This window comes from Polypterus senegalus, chromosome 12 (genome assembly GCF_016835505.1).
Source record: "Polypterus senegalus isolate Bchr_013 chromosome 12, ASM1683550v1, whole genome shotgun sequence".
Classification (NCBI taxonomy): Eukaryota; Metazoa; Chordata; class Cladistia; order Polypteriformes; family Polypteridae; genus Polypterus; species Polypterus senegalus.
The window spans coordinates 63,588,757-63,605,913 of record NC_053165.1 but is presented as its reverse complement, the minus strand read 5'-3'; the positions used below and the strand labels follow the sequence as shown (position 1 = coordinate 63,605,913).

General features: G+C 34.4%; 1 protein-coding gene across 5 annotated transcripts in view; it reads left to right on the top strand.

Annotated features, from left to right (window-relative positions):
* The window catches only part of LOC120540810 (lysine-specific demethylase 2B), a 93,045-nt gene extending 77,615 nt beyond the window's left edge, over positions 1–15,430 (top strand). For 3 of the 5 annotated variants that reach the window (XM_039771876.1, XM_039771875.1, XM_039771880.1), the window contains 9 exons: positions 75–299; positions 3,319–3,462; positions 4,617–4,703; positions 5,643–5,936; positions 8,116–8,912; positions 10,103–10,266; positions 11,152–11,313; positions 11,783–12,001; positions 14,743–15,430. In XM_039771876.1, coding sequence (XP_039627810.1) covers positions 75–299; positions 3,319–3,462; positions 4,617–4,703; positions 5,643–5,936; positions 8,116–8,912; positions 10,103–10,266; positions 11,152–11,313; positions 11,783–12,001; positions 14,743–14,924 — 2,274 coding nt within the window. In that variant the 3' untranslated portion in view covers positions 14,925–15,430. The remainder of the gene's footprint in view (positions 1–74; positions 300–3,318; positions 3,463–4,616; positions 4,704–5,642; positions 5,937–8,115; positions 8,913–10,102; positions 10,267–11,151; positions 11,314–11,782; positions 12,002–14,742) is intronic. The other 2 variants (XM_039771878.1, XM_039771877.1) reach the window with 1 other exon arrangement.
* Positions 15,431–17,157: the final 1,727 nt, after the last annotated feature.

The following is a 17,157-nucleotide window of genomic DNA, read 5'->3' as shown; positions in this document are numbered from 1 at the left end:
ATTTTTTGTTCAAAATTTATTATGTTTACCTTTTGTGCTGCTCATTTGCTTTATTTTATTTTTTTAAAATAAAGCAAAAGTCTGGGGGACGACCGAAAGGTAAGCTTGGAGCATCAACAGCAGTCAAGCTGGCAGCAAACCGGACCACAGCAGGGGCCCGCCGGAGACGGACAAGGTGCCGAAAGTGTGAAGCATGTTTACGGACAGAGTGTGGGGAGTGTCACTTCTGTAAGGACATGAAGAAATTTGGGGGCCCGGGAAGAATGAAGCAGTCCTGTATCATGAGGCAGTGTATTGCTGTAAGTAAACCAAAATGACTGATCTAATGTGGAAGACTGTTTGTTTGGAAAGTTATATTGCAATTTCTGAAACTTTTTTTTTTTTTTAAGGCTTATTACTTTAAAATCCAAAGACTAGAGGTAGTGCATAACAGACTGTTGAATAGAGATTTAATTTTAGTCAGTTTATTTTTATTCTCGGTTGCTTCAAGTATGTAATTCATGTAAACTGAAACTTTTATTTTCCCTTTTATGATAGCCAGATTTTCATTTTAAGAGATTGTGTAAATCATCATATTAAAACTTTATAGCTCCCTGTTAGTTGTATCCTATTAAAGTTTAACTTGTAATAGTTTACTTTATTGAAATATTTGTTTAAAAGAATAGCTTGATAGTTGTCAAAAGGTTCTTTGTATTGTGTCTCCAAGGCTTGTTGCTCTCTTTTAAGTTTGGCCTACCTTTTTTTATCATCTGTTAGCTCGCTTGTTAGTCTTACATTTAAGATTGACTTATTAAGAAATATACCAGGAGGCATGCAGTATTTCCAGATTGGTGTGTACAGAATTTTTTATGGTATATAGAGTTTCATAATTTCAATATTTTTTTTTTTTTTTTTTTGCTCAAGCATGTTTTCAGTGTAACTCCAATCAAGTAGAAATGTCAGTACTGATAGTTCAATAAGCCCACAAATTTTCTGGATGGTGCTTGTACAAAAGCTTGATACTGGAGGGGAAAAAAATTGTCTGGATTGTGGATGCAGTTATGTAAAGAATGAACACTTCCTCCAGTGTCACTACAAGTGAAATGGTTGTAGAATGTGACTGAAGACAAGGGCTCACAGTTGTCTTTGTTTGCATTTGGTCTATAAAAAGTCTATAAACCTACTAACAGTCTAGCCGGACACGAGACATCTATACTTACCTGTTATTGTTAATATGTTTCAATGTGTGCTTATGTATTGTTAATTACATTTCAGACGCACACAGGTTTTTCCATTTCCTAAGCATGGTGGTGTCTGGTCAACAGCTCCAACTAATATAATGGTTAAGAAAGATTCTGTCAGTCTTAGATAAGCAAACTGTGCTTTGTGGAACTTTGCATATTGATAAAGCAGTTATTTAACAGCTGACTCACAGTTTTCAGATGCTGCTGCTGCTGTTGTCATTATTTATATTATTGAGCTTATCATGTTCATTTGACTGGCTGCCTCTACACACTTGAGCTGGCTACTTTTTGCTTGTGCATGCAACTCTCTCTTTAGTATTGGGGAACTTTAGATTTTGAATTTGAGGGTTTTAACTGCCTACATTATGTAGATGTAAAATCATTAATTTGCCAAGGTTTATTTCATCTTAATCATTATCATCATTTTCTCACATGATTGAGATTATATATCTATCCCTCCATTCTTTGATCCTAATTAGTCCAGCTTAGGGGGCTGAAATTGGTGTTGAGAGCATCAGATGCTGGGACAAAAATAATAGTAATAGCAACCATGGGTAATTAAATAGACAACAAATAAACCAGTTATAAAATAGAAGACTCAATAGATTGTGCTGTGAAGCTTTTTTTCTTATTTTCAGAATAAGCAGCATTTTTATACACTAATAGATGTAATGGATCTTGGAATATCATATACTGTACTCCCTTTTGGTGGTTGTTGCAAGGTCTCTGGAAATCAACTTGCAGCTTCTTGATGCACTGTGTTTTTATGATTTTCTACTTTGTTCTTGGATAAGTAATAAGATTTCCATGACAATGCTGGCATTGACCTAATACTTCATATTGTAGTTATACATTCCTAGAAGTAGCAGAACACTACTATAAATAGATTTAAGTCTTAGGCATTTGTTCTCTTGAAATAAAATTAAAACACAGACTTTAAATGTATTAATGATTTTAATACATTTATTCGCAAAACTGCTTAATCCAGTTTAGGGTTGCAGTGGGGCTGAAGCAACACTGGATGCATGGCAGGAAGTCGCTATGAACAGCCTCCTGTTACATTGTTGGGGTTCCTCACACTTTTTAGAGTGGCCAGTTAACCTAGCCAGTACATCTTGGTGGATATGAGAGGAGCACTGGAGTATCTGAAGTGTAACTACACGCTAGAATTGTGTGCAAGCTCAACACTGGCAGTCACTGGAAGTAGAATTTATACCCGACTTAGTGAAGGAGTAGTGCCAGACTTTTTTTTTTTTTCTTTTTCCCCCATTTTAAATATGCAGATATATGTATTTGGTATCCTTTTAAATGAAGCACATATCTGTATGTTTTAATGTTAATCTCTTTTGGATAATTTACAGTAATGTTTTGTTAAATGAACACTGGTTGATATGGTATGGAGTCATGAAAGCTCAGTTGCCTATAAAACATGGCTGTGGTTAAAGTGTTTACGTTTATACTGTGTACTCCCTGAACAAATGCTACACTATACACCATATATTGGACCCTGTGTTTCTGCAGTATGACGGTCAATGCATCCTTAGTTTATTTTCTTTCTACAGGAACTTTTCTTATTAGGCTCTAGAGATATGAATACATCAGAGTGTGGTTCTAAAATTAAAATATTAAGAGTTTTGTTTTCAGACAAAATGTTCTCCAAACATTCATCATCTAAAGAGGAGTTTGGTTTTGAAAACCGGAGCAAATTTGCTATATTAGCCAGTATACTTGGTCCAAACAGTGGTGATCTTTTATCCTTTGCCATGAATTGATGTTCTTCACTCCAGTTTTATTGAATTTATTGAAGGTCTGTGCACATGTCCTGTCACTGCAGCCTTTTCAAATGTGTGTTTTTAATTATCAGCATTGTGTTTTTTTTGTTTCAGCACAATTTAATGTGGAGCCCTAACAATAATTGTTTTTACCTATTCCTATTATTTCATTGTGCATACTGTTGATATAGGTATGACTATAAATGTTAGGAATAGAGTCATTTGTGTTGTGCATTTTTAGATGCTAGTGATCACATGGAAACTTTCAAGGTTTTATCAGTAGAACAGAGTCCTTAATTAATATTTTTGTTCCATCCATTCAGCCTGTGCTTCCCCATACTGCAGTTTGCCTTGTTTGTGGTGAAGCAGGGAAGGAGGATACCGTTGATCAAGAGGAGGAGAAGTTTAATATCATGTTGATGGAGTGCTCCATTTGCAATGAGATTGTGCATCCAGGCTGCCTCAAGGTAAACTCAAATGTCTTTGGACACACTTGCGCAGCTACTGAGCATGTGCAAACTTTTAAAAAAAAAAAAAAAAATTTGTCATCCCATATATATATATATATATATATATATATATATATATATATATATATATATATATATATATATATATATATATATATATATATATATATATATATATATATATATATATATTTTTTTTTTTTAAAAGCCAGAACATTGTTTAATTAGCATCAGAAGATAAGTGAAATTCCCATTAATATAAGTTGATGTGCTTCAGACCTTTCCTGTCATTCTGTTGGAATTATTTAGTATGAGGGAGAAAAAATAACTAAGGAAAAGACCATGTGCTATTTCATGTGCATTTTTTTTTTTTAAACAAATTTCAGCTCAAGCTTGTGTTAACAACTTCCCTTCATTTGAAAGTAACCATCTTTTGAAAAAATACATTAATAATTTGAACATTCTGTTCTTTACACTGGTGCAAATGGTTATTTTCACATCTTGTAATATTTTCATTTTGTAACTAAATGTAGAGATAGTGGTTAAAAAAACACAGTACCAACTGACAACCACTGTGCAAACATGTTTGGCTGGTACCAGACAACCTATGCACAAGCTAGCATACTTTGATTACCAGGAGTCCTTTAAAAGCTGGGAGACACAGCCTGTGTGTTTTTAACTTGCTAAAAAAATTGAATTTTTACAATTATAAGATAAAATATCCAAACAGGATTGATAGTTCTGTGTTTTTAAGATAAAATATCACAAACAGGAATGATAGTTCAATGTTTTTTTTCTTTTTTTATTCTAAGCAGACTTTCCATAGACAAGCACACGATGCTGTTGCGTACTGTTCATATTAAGCAAGGAAAAGTGTCGCTCGGTGACCGTGAGCATAAATTAGTAAAATGGTGATTTTAGGTGAAAATAACTATTTTTCTTAAAAAATTGAGCAAATAGCATGTCTTAGGTGGTTTTGTGTCAGACTGGTAATACAGCAGACATAAAGTTTTGAGAAGGTTTATTGGATGGTCAACCATATTTTTAAATGTTACCTTTGGTTTCAGGTGGGAATTTAAGCAAGTAATATCACTCTAGCTCTATTCCTCCTAATTTTAGCTCATCTCCATCTGTCGTTTCATTGTTCTCAGGTAAAAGATGCAGGTGGTGTAGTGAACGAGGAGCTTCCAAACTGTTGGGAATGCCCAGTCTGCAACCATGCTGGAAAAACTGGGAAAGTAAGCATCAACAGGAGTGCGGTCTGTCTGAATACTTCAGAGGGCAAAATTCTGTTTGAAAGCCAGGATACAGTAGCAGAATTGTGTGTATTGTGTATATTTCTATAGAAAAGAATGACAGGAGCAAACTTCATAGAATTTATTTTCTCCAGAAATAATACCCATTTCTTTCTTTATAATTAAGCTGAACTGAATGCATGAAAGCAAGTTTCAGAATATAAAAATTACCGCTGAGGAGCTTCTAGCAGTTCATTCTGAACAATTATATACTGTATGACCAACACATCTGTGTTTACAGCTGTATAGGTTACAAATAGAAATTCTGTTTAAGATTTTTTGACTATGATGTTTGGCCATAAAATATTACATTACATAGTGGGTTTTTTTTTTTTTTTTTCCCCCCAGTTTAAACTCACTCGTCTACCTTTTGATCTGCATTTATTTAATTAGATTATTATCCACAAGTAAAGGAGGTTCAATGGCCGCCATTTGAACTTTATTTTTTAATTTGCTTATGTATTTTTTAAAGAAACCAATATTAAGGGGAAAAAGAGGTTATAAGCATCCTTTATTTACTGTGATTACCTGTTATTGCAATGAATTTTTGAAACAGCAGGAATCTAGACAATTTAGATTATATATTGTCCATTTCATAACTTGACAGGTGTTGAGCATTACGACAGCATATTTGGTAGGGCATATACAGCTGCAGCAAATTATTGTGTTGAGCATACCCAACTGTGATGTCTAGTTAAAAGCATATTTAAACTGTCGGCTATAATTGAAAATTACAGTTCTTCTATTACTTTTTGTTCTATGAAAGCTGTTACATTTATATTAATTAGTAGGGAAGGAGGTTGAATTATTGCTCTTCATTTACAGCTTACACAACAGGCATGAGGTATAAAGTTGCCTTTTTTGTTCTCTTCCTAACTTTTGGCCTACAAGCAAAAGAGAGGCCCAGGGTTTAAGTACGCGTCCAACCTGCCGGGTTCACTACTGAAGGAGCAGAGAGTGAACAAGGATGTGAAGGAGGAAAATGATTCAACTACTCCTGTGAAAAGAAAAGTGGAACCTGAAGATGGCCTAAAGCGGAAATCTGAGGAACCACCTAAGAAACGAGCAGCACCATTGCCGGCAGATGCCTTGCTTAGAAGCAATTCTGAGGAGACACCATTAAAAAAGAAAAGAAAGCCATTGGACAAGAGTGCAGACCCAACAGTTAGGAAGAGGGTGAGTTAAGGCACTTTGGGTTGATGCTGCTTCTTCCTGTCAATACTGGTATTTTGCCATTAAGCTGTAGGGCACCTTTAAAGCCAAAGAATGCAAACCAATATGTTAAAGTATATATTTTTGTGAATGTCTATACTTTAATTTAAGTCTAGTAACTTCTGAGAAAAGTTCTTTTCAAGTATATAGTCAATATTGAGTAGTAATTCTCTGGTATTATTATTTTTGACTAGTCAAAACTATACTGCAGAAAATACATTTGAATATTTTTCCAGACAGAATGTTGTGGGTTTTTTTAATAAATTAAATATATATATATATTTATAGGATATAGTGTGTGTGTGTGTATGTTTATATGTATGTGTGTGTGTGTATATATATATATATATATATATATATATATATATATATATATATATATATATATATATATATATATATATATATATATATATATATATATATATATATATATATATATATATACACAAAACGCCAGTACATAATTGTAACCAGTCAGTAACAGATTTTAAATGTTAACAACACATTGTCATATGAGCAGACCTTTTAGGGCTTACATTAAGAAAGAGATAATGGTTTGAAATTGCAATTTACAAATTGATTTACGCTACAAGAAACAGTTGCTGCAATTGCCACTTAATTCACTCTATTAAATGAATTGCAATTTAAAAAGGGGAAAAAAATGGAAAGAAATTGTCATGACCTGCAATCCTGAAAAAGATTGTGCTTCGAACAAATATATATATGAACATTCTTAATCAACTTTTTTGCATAATTTACCACATCTTGCTGTTCAGCTACAGCTAGAAAATAAAAACTCGGTTACCCAGAAATTGTCAAATAGAATGCAGTGTCGGCACTGCAGTTCAGGCTTTTTTAAACACAAAGCTATAGGAATGTGTACTCGCAAATTAAACATCCTAAGAAAAAGGGCATTTAAGGGTCACAAGTAAAAATGATGAGCACTATTGGAGAAGACGGAGAGCCAATGGCTATAACTGGCTGATGTGTTAAAAGCAACTGCTGAAGAAGAATCTTCGAAACTACAGCATTGACATCAGTGCCTACACAAATTGGCATTCTCCAGCTCTACCCACCATTCATTAAATTAACAAAAATAAATGAATGACACTGCTTAACTAGAAGAAGAAAAAAGTCACAGCTGTTCTTCCTGTGAAAAAATGAAAAGAAAGTTAATACTGTTCTTTGGTGACCATAAAACTGACAAAGTATAATAGTGCTTTTTTATTATCTTCTTATTGCTTTATTTCTTTCCTTCTTTCTTTAATCATTTGCTTTTAAATTAGGTAAACCTGGCTCATTACTTGTGAATTATGTGACTATATAGCAGGTTAAAGTTACTTGTATTTCATGTTTCACATTCCTGCATATCTTTCTAAAAAACCTCCATCAACAGTGACTAATTCATAAGATGTACATACATAGCCAGAGGCAACTGGGAAAGTATCCCCTTCCTCTTGTCACTTTCTTAACTCCAAAGTATGTCAGACTCCTAAAGCAAATGTAATTAATTTGGATGAGTTTTCATGGTGAAACTAATAACACTTTCAAACCAAACTTGCCTGAATACTGCTGTGTCTGTCTTGCCAGTCCAAGATGGTAATGACTAAGAAATGAGCTTCTGAACTGTAAGTAAATGTTGGTTGGTTTTTAGTTTGACTTGGTATTTTATATTTTCAAAACTGAATCTTTTAACTGATCCCATGTAGTCCTGATGGTTATATTCTACCTTTCTGCAAGGCATACAGTGAATAAATATTAATTATGTGTTTTTATGGTTAATTTTATGCAGTATTATTAGAGTACTTTTATTAAAAAAAAAAAAGCATTTGTTTAAATTGTCAGTATTGATTATTAACACATTCCTAATTAAACCTGAATGCAGGGTCTGCAAAGTTTTATATTTTAATCATTAGCATTCAGAGCTAAGTAATGCCCATACTTAAGGTATGTGTGCAATAGTGCATTTTGTTCCTGTTTAGAACAGGACCATATTTGAATAAAGAATTCAGTCACTATTAAATTACCAATAATATTAACACACTGTTCATTTTTTAATAGCCTAAAAACACAAAAAGAAAATTAGTTTTTGTACTGCTTGTAACTTAAGTGTAAACTTATTTGTATTCTGTGGCTGCAGAGGAGGTCCTTGAAATCCTCGGATGACAGAGTTGCGATTCCAAAGCCTTTACGACAGCTTAAATCGGAAGAAGATGATGATGACGACGAAGATGAAGATGACAAAGAGGAAGATGAAGATGATAATGCTGGAGAGAAAGACAACGAAGAGATGGAAGAGGATCTTCCTGAAACACCTTTAAAGTCCCTAGCAACTAGAGAAAGTGATCAGTCTCAGTCAAGCTCTCCTCGAGCTGGTCCTAGCTGTGAAAGTGGCACTGAACTGCAAGAAAAGAATAAAGCACGGGTGAGGAGGAAACGCAGGCTTCCCAGCAAAGAACTAAGCAAGGAGCTGAGTAAAGAGCTCAATCAGGAGATCCAAAAAACTGAGGACTGTTTGGCAAATGAAAACTGCCAACCTTTAAAATCTGAGCCCGAGAGTGAGAATGAGGAGCCTAAAAGACCCCTGAGCAATAGTACAGCATGCAGTGAAAGGCTACATCAGAGTCCAAGAGAAATGAATGGAACTCCCAGAGAGCTAAGTCATAACCAGCAGCTCTCTCCTCTTGGGGTCAGTAAGAGTCCACTTGGCACCCCGGTTTCTGCACGTCCCCCTCCATCTCGCTCGCCTCCTAAATGCATGCAGATGGAACGCCATGTGATCCGGCCACCACCTATCAGCCCGCCCCCTGACTCCCTGCCCCTGGATGATGGGGAGGCTCATGTGATGCGCAGGGAAGTGTGGATGGCTGTATTCAGCTACCTCTCTCACAAAGAACTGTGTGTCTGTATGAGTGTCTGCAAGACATGGAACAGATGGTGAGTAGTTACGCAGTGCTGAGTGTGTTGTCATATAATGTAACTATATTCTGTGTTTTTAGAACTTGGAACAAAAAGTGTGCTCATGTAATAAAAGTCCACTGATAAAAATGTACATATAAACTTAAAATCTGGTTAAAAATGACTAAAGGCTCATGTGAATGGTATTTTCATTTTTATTCTGTCCCAGTGAACATTTGCCCTGCTATCCTTGGGTACATCTAGTCTACAATAGTGCAGTAAGGTATAACGACTCATACTGGATTGTCATTCATTAGGTTTGTTTTTTTTTTTTTTAAACATTTGCAGACAACCTCATTAATGTACTTGTAAGTGTGAATGAATGGTTAACTTGGTTGTGTCCTGAATCCTCTCCTGTCTTTGGAAGAAGCTATGGATATTTGTGGCTGCAAACCTCAAATGTCCAAGTATGTTTCACTCTGTAGGAGGGCACATTCTGAGCTTAAAATGAATTAACTGTGTATAACATGGATCATCTACTATGAATACCTGGGGAAACAAAGGTTCTTGTTTGTTAACAAAGGTCTATAATTAGAATCTTTCTATGCACTCATGTAACGGATCAGTTTACTTTCTCACACTGAAGTACTTCTATAACATGAAGGTGGGACTCGCAGGAATACGTTTAATTTGTTTTAATATGCTGTTTGTATCTAATACATTGATATTGTGAAAAGAAACACGAATTAACTAAAAAATTATAAATAAAAATGCCAGATATAATTCTACAACATGCAGTGTACCATGCATGTATTATATAATATAGAAAATAAGACGCATGTACAGATATTTAAGACACTGAAATTGAAACAAATATATGACAATTAATGATAGAGCAAAGAGATATTAGTGTGACACAATGATTACCATTAATTAGACATTCTTTGAAAACTGAAAGCCTTTCACATTTACATTACAACTCATTTCAAGTTTAATTTAAGTATGACTCATTAACCGTACTCTTCATTGATAAAGCCTCAGTTTTAGCAGAGGTATTACAAAATGTTCTTTAATAATATATTTGTTGGTTTATACTAAGAAAAGTATAAGTACCATATTTATCACTATCTGATTCAAAACATTTTACTCCATATATTTTTTGGATGAAACTTCGCTTGCAAGTAAAGGTACCTTTTATTAATTAATTTTTTTTTTGTGTTATATTGTAGGTGTTGCGACAAGCGGCTGTGGACTAAAATCGATCTCAATCGATGTAAATCCATCACTCCACTTATGCTCAGTGGAATAATCAGAAGGCAACCTGTGTCATTAGACTTAAGTTGGACAAACATATCAAAGAAACAGTTAAGCTGGCTTATTAATCGATTACCAGGTATGACTCGCAGAGTGATTAATACTTGATTGTATACTGAATCTTGATAATGCAATAAACTAATTTAAAAAATGAACGTGGTTGGAAGGAATTGAGGTAACCACATTCTGTGTTTTAATTTTCTACAGAATTTTTAAACTATTATCTAAACATGTAGCATTACTCCAACTATACATTACATAAATAGTACTTATAATACTATAATATATACTTATAGTAATATAACATACTTTATAATATAAATTAGTAATTATATTAATACATTATTCATATGTTATATAACCCTAAGATTTGTGTTCTCATAAAATGTACATTTATTTATTTGAAATTATTTTACATTTCCCAAGTCTCTTGGCATGTTTGACTGTTGTGTCAAGTGGTGGACCCAAGGCAGATAAGCCTTTTCGTACATTAGCCAATTCCAGGGTATTTACACAAGCACCATATGCTTACAGCAGCACTGGTAGAATTTTATTAATACAGATTAGTGCCATTAAATACCAAAAGCAGAATAGAGTTCCTGGGGAAATGTTTGTATGTTGGTTCAGAATTGTGTAAAAGCAGTACCACTTCCAAAGAGATACGTTCTACATTTAACTTTATTGAATGTGCCATTGGTACCTCACAAGTCTTAATCTCTTTAGTTTCAAATCAGAAAGGAAAAAAAAGTAGTTAAACAAAATTGTACAGCTTAGAAAGTTAACAATTTTTCAAAATATTTTCATTGTGACATTTTTATGGTGGGACTTTTTGTATGAAAAGTTATGCTTTATTAATTTAAATGTATACATTCATGGTGGTTTCAGAACTATTGTTACATTGTAATCCAACATTAATGACTACACCTATCTATAGCCAAGTCACTTATCTTTCTTTTAACTAAAGGTCTTCGGGTGCTGCTGCTAGCAGGCTGTTCATGGGTGGCAGTTTCTGCACTTTGTACCTCCAGTTGCCCTTTGCTGCGAACTCTGGATGTCCAGTGGGTAGAAGGTTTAAAAGATGCTCAAATGAGAGACCTGCTTTCTCCTCCAACAGATAACAGGCCAGGTATGAGCTCCTTTTAAGTGTCGTTTGTTTTTGTTTCTTTTTTCTCTCTTCATTTCTTATTTATATTAATGTGTACCAGAAATGGGAGAGATGTATCATAAAGCTAACAATTAGTGAGGGCAAGAAACAATATTTTAATAGTAGCCGTTCTTTCCCATATCTTTGGTAGATAGTCATGTTATGCACAACTTAATATCCTGTTTGTAAAAAGGAAGGTTGCTGATCAGGATTGCATTTATTTTTCTTGATATATTGGTTGTGTTAAGCTGAGTAATTATTTATAGTTTCAAAACTGAAAGGCCTGAAAGAGATCAGTAGCCATTAATGAGATGGGGACTAGTTTACAATATTGCGTGACATTGTCTATAAAAGTACAGAGCTTTCATTCTGGTCATAATTTAGTGATTATTGTATACATCAATGACATTGTTGTTTGTGTTTTTTTTCTTTTTCTTTTTTCAATCTGCAGGACAAATAGACAATCGAAGTAAACTCAGAAATGTTGTAGACTTGCGTCTGGCAGGATTGGATATTACTGATGCTTCGCTTCGTCTTATTATCAGACACATGCCTTTACTTTCACGATTGGATCTCAGTTACTGTAACCACATAACTGACCAGTCTATTAACATTTTAACTGCTGTAGGAACTACAACTCGGGATTCTCTAACAGAGATTAATCTGTCAGGTAGGAAACGGAATCTTCCTGCTAGTGCATTAACACATACATGGATTTACTGAATGTAAATTATAATCTCTCAAAAATACTATACATTTGGCCTTAGCATATGCAGAACTGAACTGCTGTCGTTTTGGATATATTTTTTTTTTCACATTTCAAAGCAAAAGAAAAAAATTAGTTTTATTAGCTCACTAATGGCCATGTTTCAAACTGTATTACCCATTAATGTCTAAAACCACTTATTCATAGAACCCAGTTTCTTACAGCCTTCAGCCACAGTCTGGTTTACAAAAAGCCAACTTGCATTATTAAATTTGTAGCTCTTGGCATTCATTTTAGAAGAATTCAGACTTAGGTACTCATTAGGTTAAAGGTGCAGCAGTATGCATTTACTAGAAAATATGTACAGTCAAACCTGAGAAATGTTGACAACTGGTATAAAGTATCTGTACCTTGCTTACTTCCCTGAAATAAAAGTTACCTTTTTCACATAAATTGAAAAGAAGAAAATATGAATGGCTTTGACATTTTTATAACTATGTGGGTTTTTTTTCTGTAAAGCTAGATAAATAAGTCTTTAGAATGTGATTTATCTGTTCATTTTCATTTTGTGATGTCATGGTCTGCTTTATCTGTTGAACTGTGTGAAACTTGAACTTATTTTGTTCATGGACCTTTTTAAAACTGTATGATTTAGATGAGCTCAAGAAATTTAAAGTGGATGTGTACCTGGCTATCAGTGACAGCTGTTTTCCAGATGTCTTAGCTGTTTCTTTTTGAAAAAGCAAAATGTCATCCTTGTACTTCTTTCTGTTTTGGAGTGCATGCTGATGTCTGCTTTAGAAAGCATTTGCTTTGATACAGCTTGGGGGTTCAGAGTCCCTGCGTTGGCTGGCCATCATGATGGTTTTCACAGGCAGGTTTAAAACTGCACTTCCCAACCGCATTCTTCTTGGGGGGATTTTAGAAAATGGTACGTCTCCGATGACTTGGTCTGGGAAAAATTCTTAATGGTTTTAGGATGTGTTCTTTATAAATTTAACAGGAAAAAACATTGCACCCACAAATGATTTTGTAGGAGAGAACCCATTTCTTGTAATGAATGTATCCATCCTTGTGCAAGGAGTGGGATTTATTCTATCACGTGCAATGCTGACAAGTAAAATTAAACAAGTTTCCAGTCCTGTCAGAGAAGATGAGCTCTTTTGATTACAACAGTTCACACAGTCGCCAAATGAAACAAAGTGTCTTCTTCTCCAATATACTGATCTACTAATTATCCAGAGTAGGGTTTTCATATAAGTTTTGTTACATCTCTGTCTGGCACAGGTAAATTTATTTCATGTGTGCTGACTGTAAGTTAACCCCCAACGGTCCTCTCAGGTCTCCGTTTTATCTGTTTCCCAGACCATGTGACTGGAAGATCCAACGGTCATTTTTGAGCCCTTATTGTGTTGTTTCCTCTGCTCCACTTCTGGAGACCTTGGATGGAACCCTGTTCTTTGTGATTGTGGTCCACTCCTGAAGGAAAGCAGAACATCCTCTTCTGGAAATCCCTTGTACATTCATCTCCAGCTAAAAAAGCATACAGAGTGAACCATGACATGTTTTTAAAAAATATTTTAGATTTCAGTCAAAGGGAAATGCTGTTGGGGTTTTTTTTTTTTTTTAATTTTTCATGTACACATTTGTGAACTGTACTCAAGAACATTCCTCACTCGAACTGTAGATCAGTCATCCACTGCTGAAATGCTATTCTTCACAAATTTATTCTAATCTGGAGTGACCATTCCAAAATAATCTTATTACTTGACTTTATTTAATGGAAACATTTTATAGGGTCCTTATTGATGTGTATACAGAGTACCATAAAACACTTGCATGTGCGTATTAAACATGTAACATGTTGCAAATAAAATGCTTAATAATAATATTTCCTGATGACGGGGGCTTATTTTAATTGAAATTGGCTTCTGATATGTCTGCTACAAAAGCAAACTGTAAAGCCACAATAATTATAAAAACCTGGTAATGTAAATAAGAAGGAATCCCAATTATATGTCCTCATTCTCCTCTTATCAAATTGCATTCATTAAGTCATAGCTAATGATAGTTGGCATTTCTACTGAAATCTTAAATTTATTTTATTTACCACTAAATACTGTAAGCTAGCCAAGTGAATAGTTGTTGGTTTTTATAAATGTCCACAGCAGTATCTGTATAGTGCAGGCTGAAAAAACTGGACCGATTTTCATCTTACCATTCTCATCTTTAGGAACTAAGGAAGAATTTTTAAACACTAAGAAACTAAACTTTGGTCTTTCCATATATTGAACAAAAAAGGTTTTCCTGTCTCACAAGAAGGTTAGCTCTCCGCTGCTTTGACACAGTTTGATTTTTATTTTTTTGGTTTTGTTCTAGTAAGCAGTGCATATACATCCATCCATTTGATAAACCAGCTTTTTCCTGATCAGGGCTGTGGGGACATCAGCTGTTTAACATTGAAATAAAATAAATTAAATTAATAATTTACAACTCCTGCATAAATGCACCAAATCAAATAATTAAGTCTGATAATGAACTGTCCTGGAACTGACTCTGTCACAAATGGTACACATCTGCTTTAAGCGTTTTGTTCATGTCATTCTTCATGCATGTGCGTTTGCATGGTTAGGGGATGCAGTGATTTGCTAACCTTCTGGTTCTGATATGATACCCACTTCGCTTTAATCTTTCCTCTCCTGCAGTTTGCACTAGGGTTACTGACCAGTGCCTGACCTACTTCAAACGCTGTGGGAACATCTGTCACATTGACTTGCGGTACTGCAAACAAGTCACGAAGGAGGGCTGTGAACAGTTCATAGCAGAGATGTCTGTAAGCGTACAGTTTGGACTGTTAGAGGAAAAGCTGCTGCGAAAACTCAGCTAGTTAACAATGGACACTTTAAAACATTTTAAACCTGGAGCTGGCCGCAGATAGAACACCAACAAACACACTCCCAGTGTCCAGTTGTGTGAGTGTGTGTGTGTATGTACTGTATGTATCTATGTATGTATGTATATATATTTTTTTTAATTTTGGGAAATTATTAATGCAAAAATGATACTTTTAAAAATAACAAGAAGTGAGCAGCAAAAAAAGGAAATACTCGGCAAAGGCAGACAAAACCTGAATTTTTCTTTTCTCCAGTTGCAACAGAAGATTCAAGAATAAAACTTTATAATGTACTTTTCAGTCTGGATGTAACCCATAATCAGAAAAGAAACAAAAGGTCCAAAGCATTTTTTCTGGGGTGGGAGCTGGAGCAGGCTTAGGGTGTGTGCATTTGCTAGGGATGCGGATTAGCGTGGTAATGACATTTGTACAGCCATTTGATTTGTTAATAGGATGTCATACAATATAAAAACAAAGTAAAGCATGTGGGTTTTTTTTTTCTTTTCATTTTTCTACTGTTTAATCCCAAATCTTTTTATGTTGTGAACTTTGTACAAAAAAAAAAAAAAATCATACTGTGTCTAAAAAGTGAGGACCAGGCAAGAGCGCAAGTCATTATTATTATTAATTTTTTTTTTTTTTTTTAAACCTTGTTTAATGTTTTATTACAAAACAAATCTCATGCATTATGCAAAAGTATTTTTGTATGAAACAATGTGCTGTTATTCAGCGCATTTTCATGTATCAGCTAAATTGCCAATACTCTTTCTGGGGTGGGGGTGGAGACTACATTTAAACTGTAATTCAAATTATGCCTACAATAGTATGAACAGATCAAGAAGTGTTTAATATATTAATTTATACAGTGAGTTTTTTATACCAATTTCTGGTATTTAGACCTGTAATGTATGTTCAAATTTAAAAGGTACCTGATCCCTTTCATAAGCCTTTGTTACAATGTCTGTTTCTATGTACAACATCTCTGCCCTGGGGACTTTAGCCAATCATTTGCACAGTTTCACTTGAATAAATGGAGCCTTTTCCCCTACCTTCTTAGTTTTGCCAGATATTTCTGAAAAGACTGTCCAGTGTAAGCACCTTTGCCTTGGTATTTTCTGTAAATGTTTAAAAGTAAGAGTGAATAGCCATAATGTGAAATCTATCTAAATTGAGTATTTAAAAATGTATTTTTTTCTTTATTTGGTCCAGCATGGTTAACAGTTTATTGTCAAAGATCAAGATAAGGATGAATTATATTGCAAGACAGAGTTAAACTTTTCTTTTTTCTAATCGCTTCTGTTGTACCCCTACACGTTAATTCCAGTATTCTTTCAACAAAGTTCAGACAGTGGGTTAAGTGTTGATATATTTGATTTCTCTTTTTTAATACACAGAGTGGGTAAAGATTTTTGAACCAGTGTTTGTTTAGTGATTCTGTGGTTTTTCCCCAAAGGACATCTCAAAGTGCCGTTTGCATGCTCTGCAGCAAGCGTGAACTTGTGCTTGGTTCATGACAGTTTTAATGTCTTTTTAAACAAAAAAAAAAAAAAAAACAATAACAAGCAAAAGTTTCTCTGGATTTGTATTGTGTACACTTGTTTTAAGATTATATCCGTTTTTTTTTGTTTTTTGTTTTTTTTAAATTGAAACATCTTGCCAAGGTATTTTGTGCATTTAAAGTTTTGTCTAGAGGTACAAGTTGTGGGGCTGCTTTTTTGCCAAGTCTAATTTTGTCTACTCGAAGTGGAGCACAATTGTTTTTCACAAGTTTTTTTTCCCATTCGTTTTCTTTTTTTTTTTTTTTTTTTGTTGGGAGGGTTGGAGATTACAAGTTCTTAAACAGGGGAACTTCTAATGAGCAACTGAATAACATACTTGGGACAGTACTCTATGAAAATCGCCCAAAACTTCAAAATCTGAAAACTTAAACCTCCCTCTTTTGATTGGCCAGCTTCAAACACATATATGGCTGATACTTTGACAAATGCCAGCAAAAGAAGAGGAGGCGTAGTCGTCTCTCTCCCCATCTCCCCTTTTTCCCCCCAGAACATTGAAAGAAAAAGTGGAAATGAAGACTACTGTGTGCTGCTTTGTTATTGTGATGAAGCATACGGCTTCTCACCTTGAGCACATCTTCTTTATTTGTCTTTATAGTATTAAACTGTTTGAGTTTGATTGGCCAAATTAGTTTAAACCGTAGATTCCGCATGCCCCTTAACATATTTTA